Genomic DNA, 14,674 nt, shown 5'->3' with positions numbered 1-14,674 from the left:
GCCATTACAACTTGACATGTTTTTGTCTGCAAGGCTGGAGTCCTCTACTATCACGTTTCTGTTCCCTGCAGAGGTTCCCTGCACGCTGCCAACATAACTCTCTCCAAATCTGTTTGATAAACTGAAGTCAAGCTGTTGGAAGGCATGCTTTCCAAACTTTCAATCATCTCAGTGTCTCTTCTTTGAGACTTTGTTTTTCCAGCACCTTTTTTGACTGTGGATATCAAAAGTAGACAGAGCAGCCTTATCACTCCCTAATGCCAACAAAGTTTCCCATCTCTCTTCATATGTTCTTATTCTTACAGATAGTCAAGCATTGCATTAGCCCTCCCAGCCATGGAGTCTCACTGTGTGCTCATACACAGCTAATTAACTATTAGACACAGACCCTTTCTAGCAAGCACTTATCAGTACATAGGCCCCTATTCTGTAAGCACTGTCTGCTGTATTTACTATTGGATTTATGCCATTGCATTTGACAACACTGTATTGTTGATCCAGATAACTAAGCAACCTGTTACTGACAACCTTCCCACCAGTACCTGAAAGACTGAACAGTATCTTTCCAGTCAGCACTCTATGGCATGGTGCTCTACAGCATTCTCTAGAGAGTCCCAACAGGAGCAGTCATTTAACATAATACATAATTTCATCTCCTTTAGTCTAATGCATTCCCAATTTGTTTCAGATTGCTATGAAGTATTAATTAAGAATTCACAGCTCGTTAACCCAAATAGCTCAGTGAAATCCACATAGATTGTATCAGTTGTGCTGTATTAACTAAACACATAATGACCTCAGGAAAAACATTTCAAACCAGTATGACCAACACTTGTTTGACATAATCTGAGCCTCATTGTCAATATTTAACTTCCCTTTTTTTTTTTTTTTCAGTTGTATCCCATCACAGGTCTTTCCTCTTTGTCCTGCATCACCATCCTGTCCAGTATTGTTCCTGGAGATCTGTATTGTTTCACTAAATCCTTAAATAGTGACTCATTAGCTCACTAACACTCCCAGAATTTCATGGCTTAGGGAAGGGACAAACATGGCTGAAGAGGATAGCTGGAAAAGCAATAGCTATTGCAATAAGAAAACTTAGATTAACATTAATTTGTTCCTCTTTCACTAATGAAAAGCAAAAGCAGAAATAAACAACTTTGAACTTTCATACTGCTCCATCCTGGACAGCTTGTTTACAGATGGCTTGAACACAAATCATAGAATCAACCAGGTTGCAAGACACCTCCAAGATCATCCAGTCCAACCTAGCACCCAGCCCTAGCCAGTCAACTACACCATGGCACTAAGTGCCTCAGCCAGGCTTTTCCTGAATGCCTCCAGGGACGGTGACTCCACCACCTGCCTGAGCAGCCCATTCCACTATCTGACCACCAGTACACATACATTTTATACTCTTGCTAGTGTCTAAGGTTACATTAAAAAGGGCTGAAACTAGATGATCTTTAGGATCCCTTCCAACCCAAAATATTCCATGATTTTCCTGGTGGAGCCTTTTATTGTGTGAGCAAAGAGAAAGAAAATTGTTTGCCTTCACTGGTAATTGCAAGGAAAAGCCATTCTGCAGGTTGATAGATTGCTGTCAAGGTTAAGAAAGCAGGTGGTGGAGGGTAAATCACAGGTGGAATGTCAAGGCTGCTGGGGCAGCACTGTAACAGCACTTCTTGTAACAGAAAAGCAATAATCAGAACAAAAACTTTGCCACTCTGAACTTCCAGGTGTTTAGGAAAAAGTCTTGCTGCTACGGATTTATGATGTCTTTCAGTGAAGATTAGTTTGAGGGTCTTAAAAACAGAGGGGAAAAAACAACTAGTGGTGCATATAATTTCCTACTACAGACAGCAAAACGACATCAATTCATCTTTCTCTCTCCACAAGCCAAGATAGAGACATTATAAATCAGAAGTCTCCTGTCAAGGTTTAAAAGAAGCAAGAAATATGCAAAACAGTAAATCAACATGAAGTTGCCTATACTGCAGTTGGCAGCCACAACTATACTAGAAGCCAAAAGATTAATGCTGACCATTTTTATTTCCAGTGCCCTAGGAGTAAAAGGCAAGATTAAACATCAGGAGTCTTTGGTAACAGGTGCTGAGGGATTACTGCATATGCTGCTAGCAATTTCTCAAGAGAAATGTCAAGCGCAGGGAAAGGCAGTGTCAAGAGAAGGGAAGAGCTTCAGTTCAAGCTTCTCTGGGCAACAAGTGTTCATGAAGCATGTACTCTGGCACCCTGAAAGTCTGCCTAGAAATTAGAAAGCCAAACCTATCCTTAGACTCCTCTTTGTGGTCTGTTTAAACCAGCAGGAAATCACAAGACGTAGCAAGAAGTAAAGTACAAAAGAAGCTACCTTTATTTTTAGTGTATAAGATGTAAAGAATGGCATAAATTTAGCTTCCATGCACCTAGGTACTTTTGCACTGGATGCCTGAAATCACCTTGGAAAATGAGAAACACCAATTCAGGACAAATTGCCTTAGCAAACCACTAAAATAGTGCCTCAGTGCATCCCTTGAAGTGTTCAAGACAAGCCTGGATGAGGCATTTAGTGCCATGGTCTGGTTGACTGGCTAGGGCTGGGTGCTAGGTTGGACTGGATAACCTTGGAGGTCTCTTCCAACCTGGTTGATTCTGTGATTCTAGTGTCCGTCCTAAACCTACCCAATTGTAGCTTGAGGTCATTCCCTCTTGTTCTATCACTATTTACCTGTGAGAGGAGACCAGCACCAACCTCTCCACAATGTCCTTTCAGGTAGTTGTGGAAAGCAATGAAGTCTCCCCACAGTCTCCTCTTTTTCAAACTAAACAGCCCCAGCTCCTTCAGTCGCTCTTTGTAAGTTTTACTCTCCAGGCACTCCACCAGCTTCATTACCCTTCAGTACCTTGACATCTCTCTTGTTTTTATTGAGGTGCCCAAAACTGAATACAATATTCCTAAAACCTAATTGGAAATTGCATCACAGAAAAAACACATCTCAAAATGTTTCAAAGAAAAACAAGAAAGGGGAGGAAAACGACCAGGATTTCTCAAGACTGTCAAAGGCTAGCTGCAGAAGAAACTCTCAACCTCAATGAGCATATCAATAGTGACATTACTTGGTGATTATCATCACCACCAATACAAAGCCTATGATATCTTCTGAGGGTCATGAAACAGTCCCCTTGTGCAGTGCACAGAGGCTGGTGTAGCATATTTAAACACAGATATAATACTAAAATAACATACCTTTTATGTACTAGAATTTTAATTCCTCTCTTCAGTGGTCAACAAATTGCTCCTCAGTAACAATCATTTAGGTTGTTTTAAATTACTTTTAAAGCATGCCTGGTCCAGAAAAGTGTATTTATTATCTAAAGGTGAATTCCCCTGTATCTATAAAGTGGATTACTTTGATATCAGGAGGATTCACATCTTTTTGATCAGTTACAAGCTTGGAGACTAAGCAGATGGCAGACTCCTGCATGCACAGTATTCTATCATAATTCAAGGATAATTTTAGATTATTTCTTTTTATAACTCCATAGATTACTCCCAAGATTCTGTTTAAAAATCAAGGTCTGCCAGGATTTGGGCAGAACTGAATAGTCTGAGAAAGTAAGGGAGTAAGCAGGATTGAGTAACTGAACTGATAAGGAGGCACAGCTGCAGATGGGTGGCCTTGGGAGGCTGGCAGAGAAGCTGAGGGAGTTCTGAGCTGTGCTAGGAGGGCAGGCTGGTCAGCTCTGAGAACAAGCAATGTTATGGCTAAGTTCTTGCAAAAGGGGATTAAGGGGGGCAGTTGGTCAGGTCTGCCCCTGTGCGTGTGGACAGCCCATTTCTGCTTTGTAAGCCTATCAAAAGTACACACCCCTGTACCAAACTCCACTATAAAGGTATCACACTTAGCTTCAATAAACAGATTGACCATTATGCATCACACTGGTGTAAGTCTGTGTCTCTCCCACTCCCGTGCAGCCTAGAAGAGAGGCCAACTTGGCAAAGGTCCATTATCTGTATTTTAAGTTGTGAAGGGAAGCTATTAATCTGCAGAGAACATATAGTGTATCTAATTAGCATAAAAGTACAAATTATTCCTGTTCACAGAAATGCAACTTTAAATCACAACCAGATTTGCAAACCAGGTCTAAAATTGCATACATTTACTGAAGCTTTTATCTAAATAATGGCAGCATGCAAGTATGCAAAGATCCAGATACTGTGGTTTCCAACAAGAACCCCATACACTTACTGTTCGAAATAGACCTAGTCTGCAAACTTACAGAATCCTAGAATCAACCAGGTTGGAAGAGACCTCCAAGATCATCCAGTCCAACCTATCACCCAGCCCTGTCCAGTCAACTAGACCATGGCACTAAGTGCCCCATACAGTCTTTTTCTGAACACCTCCAGGGACTGTGACTCCACCACCTCCCTGGACATCCCATGTCAATGGCAAATCACTCTCGCCATGAAGAACCTCCTCCTAACATCCAGCCTAGACTTGTTGCTAAACCTTTTTTTTTCTGCAGCAAAAGATTATCAAATCATAGAATTGGCCAGGGTTGGAAGGGTCCACAAAGATCATCTAGTTCCAACCCCCCTGCTATGGGCAGGGACACCCTACCTATTGACTGATTCAAACAAAGTGGAATATGTCAGCTTGGGGCAGGGGGAGCAGAGCACTACAAACCACCACCTGGGAAAAAACAAAACAAAAAGCAAACAAAAAAAAACCCTCACGATTTGAAATTGTTGGGACCTAAGATGTGGGATTGAGAGCATTCAAAATTACAGATTGTTCAAATATTTTTGCTTTCTGCTGTCCAGATGTGGCACCTAGGCACTGGTTTTTCAATTGCACATCAGACTATTGCCTCCACTAGGCACAGGCTATTCTTGCACACGCCTCACAGTTTTTCCTGATAGGGCATTTCACTTTGAACAGTAGAAAGAGAGTAGTCTTTTTCCTCCAACTGCCACTCTTTGGCTTCAGGAGAGCCAAGCTTCTCTTTTGATCAGTATTTACACATGAAATAACAGAAATATCAGGAAGTAGATACAGCCTGCTAGGGTTCTCACAGCAGTTGAGAGAGCACAGAAGCACAGTGACTGTGAACAGACTTCCTTCATTTCCAATGAACGTTGAGTAAGTATGAAAAGAAATCAGCCCTCCAAGTCGTACACTAGGTGCCAGTTTTAAATATTTGTTTCATGGCCTTTCAGGTTGACTGAGAACATTGTGATTGAAACTTCCCCTACTAAGTCAGCCTCAAGGCAGGCTTTGAAGGTGGAAATATTTGTGAAAATGATTTACTGACATTTTGAACTTGCTGCCAGCATTCCTACTGGAAGACAGTCTGTGGACCTTTCATCTTAACAGGTTTTCTTTTTACAAATTTCTTATGCAGCACATGAGAAGGAGGAGGGAAGAGAGTAGAAATTCTGCTCAGAGTTGTTTATGTACAGTTCTTCAAAATACCTGAGAGACTGACCACAAGCCAACCGTTCAACTCAGTTTGTTCAGCTAATGAAAGGAAATTCTGTTAGGTTCTGCATAGTTTAGATGGCAAGAAACCAAAATGTCTTTTCACCTAACTTTCAGAAAATAAGTCTCTCTTAGAGACGTTGGGGTCACTGCTGTCTGACACTGAGGACTTCTTGGGCAGTGTCTAAACCAAGGAACCATGGAATGACTGGAGGTAACAGATGGATCCACCATTCTTCAACATGGAGAAACAATTTCATCTGAGTCATCTGCAGTTCATGCCATTTAAAAACATTCCAAAACAGAACAAGACTTTCTCCAGAAAGCCAGAGCACAAGGCAAGCAGCTTTCACTCTCTGACAGTGTTCACAGGTTTGGTCATGAGAGCTACCCCAAGCCCCAGCAGCACCCAGTGACCTGGGTGGGCCTTCACATCCTGCTGTGCAGCCAACACGAGTTACAGGAATACCCATAGCAGATTCCTGGCCTGGCTCCACCCCTGCTAGCCCAATGCTCCAGCAGTGCCCATTACAGCTGGACTACTGACACACATTAAATGTTTCTCCCAGGGAACTCCTTCAGGTCAAGCTGGACTTTGTGGTATAGGAATACCCACTCAAACCCATTTCCTTCTCTCCTATCTACTGCCTCTTTTATTTGTTTTTGCTGAGCATGTTGTTTCAGCAAACTCCCTGCTGCAACCTCAGGAAAAGTTCTTTTTTGTGAGCTTCTCCCAGATCCCCTGAGAGGTTATCAGTGGTTATAAATATCTAAAGGTAGATGTCAAGAGATGGAGCCAGTCTCTTCTCAGCGGTGACAGGACAGGAACAACAGGCAAACACAGTAACACACAGCATCCCATCTAAACATAAGGAAAAATACTTCACTCCGAGCATGATGGAGCACTGGGACAGACAGCCTAGAAAGAATCATAGAATCAACCAGGTTGGAAGACACCTCCAAGATCACCCAGTCCAACCTAGCACCCAGCCCTAGCCAGTCCAATAGACCATGGCATTAAGTGCCTCATCCAGGCTTTGCTTGAACACCTCCAGGGATGGTGACTCCACCACCTCCCTGGGCAGCCCATTCCAATGCCAATCACTCTCTCTGCCAACAACTTCCTCCTAACATCCAGCCTAGACTTCCCCTGGCACAACTTGAGACTGTGTCCCCTTGTTCTGTTGCTGGTTGCCTGGCAAAAGAGACCAACCCCCACCTGGCTACAGCCTCCCTTCAGGTAGTTGTAGACAGCAATGAGGTCACCCCTGAGGAGTCTCCTTCTCTGAGGGCATTCAAAACCCAATTGGATATGTTATCTCCAGAGGTTCCCTCACAACCCCTGACATTCTGTGATCTTGATCAAAAATTCAAGTCAGGACCTTAAAATGGTATGTTTACTTTAAAACAATGCACAGTCTGTAAGAAAAAGCCATGCTCCTCCTGTTTCCAACCCTTTGGGCCTTATATTTATTCCCACAAGTAGAAAGACTTTGCAGAACAGCTCCTTTAAGCATCAACAAAAAAACTGCACAATATTGCACCTACAAAGAAAAATAACAAAAGTTGTGCGATAAGCTGATAGTTCAATCACATGTGTGCAATAAACAGTGAGACATGAGATTCTACAGGCTCTCTGGGGTGCTAAGTCATCTTCTGGAGCGCTAAGTCATTTAAAGAGCATGGCACCTTTAACAAGAGAGTCCTATAAAAAGTATCACAGTATCACCAAGGTTGGAAGAGACCTCATAGATCATCAAGTCCAACCCTTTACCACAGAGCTCAAGGCTAGACCATGGCACCAAGTGCCACGTCCAACCTTGCCTTGAACAGCTCCAGGGACGGCGACTCCACCACCTCCCCGGGCAGCCCATTCCAGTGTCCAATGACTCTCTCAGGGAAGAACTTTCTCCTCACCTCCAGCCTAAATTTCCCCTGGCACAGCCTGAGGCTGTGTCCTCTCGTTCTGGTGCTGGCCACCTGAGAGAAGAGAGCAACCTCCTCCTGGCCACAACCACCCTTCAGGTAGTTGTAGACAGCAATAAGGTCACCCCTGAGCCTCCTCTTCTCCAGGCTAACCAATCCCAGCTCCCTCAGCCTCTCCTCGTAGGGCTATGCTCAAGGCCTCTCCCCAGCCTCGTCGCCCTTCTCTGGACACGCTCAAGCATCTCAATGTCCCTCCTAAACTGGGGGGCCCAGAACTGAACACAGCACTCAAGGTTTTCATACAAGCTTTGTAGTTAATGCAGCATGCACCAGATTTGAAATATTCAGCAAGGCTTTTCAGGGAGTAGAGCATTCAGCAGTTTGAACACAACATTCACAATACTCCTTGGCATTAAGGCACTACCTCACCTCCACCTCCTCCTCCCTCAGCTGCCAAACCACATAGGAATAGCAAATGAGAACGGAAAGGCTCACCAGCAGTTTTTCCAAGAATTAGAGGTAGCTGTAACTAGAGCTTATCCCATGCCAAGTAGCTACACATCAGTTACACATAAAGCTAAGATTTTCTATTCTTACTTTGCCTCAAAACAGGCAGTTTTTAAAAGAAAAAAATCTGGATATTTCTGTATTTCAATGGAAAAACAAACCTTGCTGCATAGAGAAGAGGAGCACTGTGTGGCCTGGCTTAGTAGTTTTCATGCTGTGCAGAGACATGGAAAATGATCCCCAGAAGAGATTTTTTTTTCAGGCTACTTTCAAGATTATCAGACTACTATCAAGACTTCAGGCTGAAGAGAGCCTCTGTTCAAGATGCACTGTTACATTTTGTGACCAGCAACGGGAAGCAATTTTCAAGACTTTCATTTTAAAATATCTCCTTCTCAATTTTTTTTTTAAATCCTTTTAGAGGTCCAAAATAAAATGGACTTTTGTGTTTCTCCTTTGTCCTGATGCAACAGAAGTTTTTCCTCTTCGAGAACACAAGCTTGCTGTAACAGGGCACAGGGAACAGTGCCACGATCCCAAAAAACTTTAGGTACTGCAAGAACAACTCAAAGTCTCTGGTCCAGTTTTGACTTCTACTTCCTGCACTGTGCTATCACCCTTTGAGTGACTGCCAAAGCTCTACAGCCCTGTCACAACAGAGAAGTTTGATTCAGAAGGATAAGTTTATTTGTGAAGTAGTAAGGCCAAAGCTGAATTCAGAGTGACAGAAATTTTCTCTATGTAGAAACCAGCATAGATAGGAACAGGGTTCAGTGTAATGCCCCTTGATCTGTCAGAGATTAACAGGTAGCAGGAGACAAGCAACAGAATATCCCTTCCTCAGATCTTGTGCAACATCAGCACTGGCACATGGATGCAACACAGCCCTATCTTGTGCTGGGAGAATACAAGGCAAAAGACTGCTACACCTTAGACTGCAATGCCTCTTATGACAAAGACTGAAACAGGAGTCAGCAGTTAACTGAGGGGGAAATCCTAAAACATTCTGAAAATTCTTCTTTTTGTGTAAAGAATCTTATAATTTCACATTAACTTAATTATTTTCATCACAAGCATGTACTAGTAAGAGGCAAAATTATGCTAGGTAAGCATGGATTGAAGGGTATTTGAGACAAAATGAGAAGTAGTCCTGAACAGAAAGGCAAACCTGGAACCTGTCATTAAAAATGAATTTGATTGAATTCAGTTTCTATGTCAGAATCACCATTTTCAAGTCATACCTGGATCATCCAATTTTCATAAGGCTGCCAGCAGAGCACTTTGGATAGTTTTCAATGTTTGTTCCTTTAAAATAATCACATACTGTCCCACGGGAATCCCAACACAAGTTCTCTCGCAGCAATATCCCAACAAATGGCAATTAACAGAAGTTGCATGCCATTTTGTTGTCAGCTATAGGTCATGAAACATTAACAGCCCAGTATTGAGACATACAAGTCTCCTGGCTTTCCAAGAGACAGAGTCACTATGGGCTATAGATACTTCTCCATGGCTCGATGCCAGCTGTAGCTCAGTCAAGTAATTATCGCTGTTGGACTACCTGTGCCTGAGAACAGTGAAATTGTGAGCTCTCAGTACTCTACTCCTGATGTTTCTGAAGTTATTACAACCAAAAGCTCATACAGATGCATTAATATACCCTCCATTCTGTAGCACTTCAGTTAACTGGGTTTTCTTCCTGATGATGGATGACATTTAAGCCTCATCTGAAGTTTGCTTTGCTTGTTAGGGAACAACTGAAATACTGTGGGACATTATTCAAAATTTGAAAGAATAGTTGCTACTCTTCTACTTCCAACTTTGACTTCACATTCACAAGTTTCCCTTGTCTGTGTAATAATTTCTTACTTCCTGAAAATAGTCTATGTGACATATGTTAAAACCCACTCCCAAAACAGTCACAGCTGGTAGTCACTACTCCAGGTGTACTTACAATTAGAGAAAGTTGAGAGGTTTAGAATGAGTGTTTCATGTTGTAAATAGAATGCCATGTTAATGACTTTGACAACCACTGCCTTCTACTTTGTATTTAATAATAAACACACATCTGGGTTACCTCAGTTGTTACTCTGACTTTACAACAATGCAGACACATGAGATACAAACCAAAAATTGATGTGGTCTGCATCTTTAATACAACTTGGGAGAATCTTCTTGCTAAAGGAGCAAGCAATGAACAACTGACTTGCATTTGCTGTTTGAACTGTCAGCAGATTGCCTATCTTGAACAAGACTGACTTTTATGTAAGCAGTATTAATCCAAGATGCATGCAATATCTCATACCAAACCAGGCGGTTTTGTCCTCCCAAGTACAGTTTCAAAAGAAACAGCCTTAACATGAGATTTCTGATGGGCCAAACACACCCAAGAATTCATACCATCAGTTAGAAACAAACAGAGCTCTACTTAAAACATGTGATTTACACTGGGGATTTGGAGCAAATTTAGTTTCCTACATTTCAGCAGAGTATATTAAGAGTAAATTAATTCTCTCAGCATAGGAAAGTAAAACAATGAAGAACAAACGACTCAAACCATCTTCATAAATCAATTCATGCTAAAATATGTGCTAATCCCAATCTGCACTTTGGTTAGACATTACCATATGAGTACATTCAGCAATTTTAATTTAAACTGCCTGCAGTTAAACAGAGAAGGGCAGCAAACCAGGACCACTGTCATCATTCATATTTGCTATTACAGCATCACATCTGTAAAGAAAAAAATGGCAGAGCTGCACCAAACAACATTCACTAAGCCTTCTAAACAGCTACTCTTAATCTTTTCACATGATTCACTTGTTTCATGACTAATTAAATATATGCAATCTTTCATGTTTGTAAGGGATAGCAGGAGAGGATAATCTTCTTTCCAGATTTACAGAGTCCAGCAACTTTATACGTATTCCATTTACCTTCATAACAAAATAGAATCATGGAATTACTAACAGCTGGCTCTCTAAAGGGTAGGAAGTTAATCTGAATATGCCTGAGGCATTCACTCACAAATTCATTCCATCTTTTGAAATCCAGATCTCTCACTGGATTGGAAGTGCTGTAAAAAACCAGATTATTCCCTTGGTATTTTCTTACTTCACTTCTCTTCCCGGTTTGAATCTTCTAATTACTGAAATACATTAAAAGGCAAGGACTATTTATTTCACCTTCTTCAGTCACATGAGGACTTGACTGACCCAAAAAGATTATGTGCCAAGAGGATATATCTGCATAGAAAAATATCTCCATTGTTGATCATATATATTGCATTTATTAACTACTATGTCCATTTAACAAACCATTTTTACTAACAAATTAACACAGACACCCCATTAGGCTGTGCTGCCATCCAACAAGATCTGGACAGGCTGAAGTGCTGGGTGAAGGTGAACTGCATGAAGTTCAGTAAGGTGTGCTGGTTTGAGGCTAATTGGAATATTTTACTGAGAGAAATTAAATCCTTAGCTGTGAGAAGAAAGAAAAAACCCCAACAGTAATCTAGATCACTCCTTCTTCTGCTGAGAAACACAAGTAGTCAAAATATAGATGAGACACTCACTTCTCACACACTTCTTAGCTCTCGTTTCGGTTCCTTCTATCTGTCGGTCTGGTCTCTGTGGTTGCCTCTGCTTTAACTTTTTAATCCAATCTAACCCTTTTTGACTCTAACCTCCTTGTCACCTTTTTAACATCTCACCTCAGATCTCTTCAGATTTATCACATGAGATATATGGGGACTTACCTGGTTATTTCTGAAGAGAGAGAAAGAGGGAGGAGGAGGTTTGGGTCAGAAGCCTCCTGGGGACTCTGATTTTCTGGGAGGGGTACTGTATTTTTGTAGTACTTTTACCTTGTACATAACTGTAAATATTGTGTATATATATGCTTGTAAATTGTGCTAAGCTGTAAATATAGCTTCATTACTTAACTTCCAGCTGGCTGAGTCTAGTCTGGGTGATTTCTTAAGGGGAGGGGGGGGCAGGGCATGTAACTCCAAAACCATCAGTGCAGACTCCTGCATCTGAGAAGGAATAACAGCAGGCATCAGTACAGGTTAGGGGTTGCCCTGCTGTAGAGCAGCTCTGTGGAGAAAGACCTTGGAGTCCTGGTGGACAGCAAGTTCTGCATGGGCCAGCAATGTGACTGTGGCCAAGAGGGCCAATGGCAACCTGGGATGCATCAGGAAAAGTGCGTCCAGCAGGTCTAGAGAAGTTTTTCTCCCCTGCTGCTCTGTCCTGGTGAGACCACACCTTGAAGACTGTGTCCAGTTTTGGGCTCCCAAGTTCAAGAGAGACAGGGACCTGCTGGAAAGAGTCCAGTGGAAAGCCACAAGGATCTTTAGGGAACTTGAGCATCTCCCCTGTGAAGAGAAACTGAGACACCTGTGGCTGTTTATTTTGGAGAAGACTGAGAGGGGATCTGATAAATGTCTGAGGGGTGGGTGCCAAATCAATGGGGACAATCTCTTTTCAGTGGTGCACAGTAATAAGACAAGGAACAATGGACACAGACTTGAGCAAAGAAGGTTTCACCTCAACATAAGAAACTTCTTTAAAGTGAGGGTGATGGAGCACTGGAACAGGCTGCCCGGGGGGGTTGTGCAGTCTCCTTCTCTGGAGACTTTCAAAACCTGCCTGGATGTGTTTCTGTGTCAACTACCCTGGGTGATTCCAGTTTTGGCAGGGGGGTTGGACTCAATCTCTGGAGGTCCCTTGCAATCTCTAACATTCTGTGAAAGACAGCCATAAGACTTCTTATTGGAACATTCTCTTACCAACATTTTTAGGACACTGGTTGAATGCTCAACAGAAAGTGTTCCAAGGTTGAGTTTAGACACTCAGGTCAACTCAACAGCATGACATGGACAAAAACTGAAATCAGAAACCTTAAGCTTGTCATCTGAAAGTGGAAATCTTGACAGTTTTCCCAGAAGGAAGCAAAATTCAACACAGAAGTGCAATGGTTGCCCAACAAACAGACCCATCCACCTCTGGTTAGCTCTAAAATTAATCACCTACCTCAGGGATTTACTTTGAAGAGCCCTTCTCATTCTGGGATATACCTCTCCAAAAGATGTCACTAAATCAGGTATTATTCCAGGAGCATAATCACATCTTAACCCAAACCAAGACTTAAAGAGATATTTTACAGAAGAGGGTAGAAGTATCATCCTCACCTTACAGACAAATGCATACAGGTGTATTAAACATTTTCATAGTAACTCCTGCAAGTTTGTCTTGGATCCGTATCTGTAGCCACACTTTGACATGTGTTGTAGTCTATCAACCCCACTTCTTCACTATAGATTCACCTCCTTTAAAATAAATTGTTTCAAAAGGAGGAAAACCTGGGAAATCTCTCTTACCTGGCAAAAAATGATGCTGCCACCGAGGTGCCTGTGGATACTTCATTGGCAACATATGTGCTCTGGGAAGCAGGGAAGCTGTACAAGGAGGGTTTATCTGCATTGTAGCGGTTCAGGGCTGCTTCAGTCAGGCCCTCTCGACCAGTCTCTGTCATAAGCTGAGATATCTGAAGACAGAAAAAACCCAAAAGCATTATCAGCTAAAGCTCAGTAACTGACCCCTCCTCATCCAAGTGCTTCTTAGTTGCAGACAGAGTAAGAGAGCCATTCAATTCCTATCATTGCTCTGTGAACAAGTTTATTGTCTGTCATGCTAATCTACAATACTGACTCAGATCTAACCTTGTCTGCATTACAACCAATGACATCAATTTAACCCATCACTAGAAATGTCAGTAGTGTCTATGGCTTTCAACAGGGAAAAGAAAGGCTAAACCATAATCTTTGCTTGTTTCTACCTCAGGGTAGAAGACAGACAGGTTAGATATGTGTAAGATATTTATATCTGCTATTACAAAATAACATAACATTACTGCATTAAGTATTTGTGTTCATCTTTCCCCAGAGAAGCCAGAGTGCAACATGGGAAGGTGGCCCTTAGGTTCCTAAGCTATTTATCACCCCTCTGGAAATCGGGATCACTACCACTCACTTTCATTGTCTGTCTTAAAAGGTTTTAAACATCCCATGATTTAACTATTTTCTCTCCTTAGGAAGATCCATGTCAGCCTTTTGAGTTTAACCAGATTTGACCCAGCTCTCCTCAGTTTAACTCAAAGATCTTTATGGAGTTCAGAGGCAGATGAGTCAGCCCCGTTGAAGCACCTTCTCAAAATGTTGATTTGAGTTTCTTGACTATTATTTCTGCATAAATTCACAGTGGTGTGATGTCATCTACAGCACTTCAGGCAAGTCCTAAAAACTTCCCTTTCCTCTCTCCCTTATTTCAAGCACAAATAGCTTTTCTTCACCAAGGCAGGTCACAAAACTGTAACATATGTTTAAAAAGAAGCATCTCAAATCATTGCTAACAATCAACTAAGGCAGAGCTTCCTTCCACTTGCAAAAGCTTTGCAAGAACCAGTCTATCATCCAATCAGTCAGTTCTCATACCTATGCTTACCCCCACAATACAACAGAATATCTTTATGAGGCACATCAGGACCAAGTACTTGAGATCATCCTGTGGTGCTTATTTCCATTTCTGGTTTCTTTCTTCCGGTTGTTAAACATTTCAGTTAAAGATAAAGTTAAGGAGTGTGTTTGGGAGAGGGAAAGATATGATATGGCAACCTTTTTTTAGACTAACTACCAAGCTGCTTCTCTTTTATAGAGAATTATTATCCATTCTTCTATGGCTAAGAAGACAGTC

The 14,674-nt window shown here is 41.9% G+C and overlaps 1 protein-coding gene across 2 annotated transcripts in view; it reads right to left on the bottom strand.

Moving 5' to 3' along the window:
• KIF26B (kinesin family member 26B) overlaps positions 1-14,674 on the bottom strand; it is a 261,494-nt gene that overhangs the window by 139,966 nt on the left and 106,854 nt on the right. For both annotated transcript variants that reach the window (XM_064158678.1, XM_064158680.1), the window contains exon 4: positions 13,303-13,469. In XM_064158678.1, the coding sequence (XP_064014748.1) occupies positions 13,303-13,469 (167 nt within the window). The remainder of the gene's footprint in view (positions 1-13,302; positions 13,470-14,674) is intronic.

Source organism: Pogoniulus pusillus, chromosome 18, assembly GCF_015220805.1.
Source record: "Pogoniulus pusillus isolate bPogPus1 chromosome 18, bPogPus1.pri, whole genome shotgun sequence".
Classification (NCBI taxonomy): domain Eukaryota; kingdom Metazoa; phylum Chordata; class Aves; order Piciformes; family Lybiidae; genus Pogoniulus; species Pogoniulus pusillus.
This window is presented reverse-complemented; position numbering and strand designations above follow the sequence as displayed.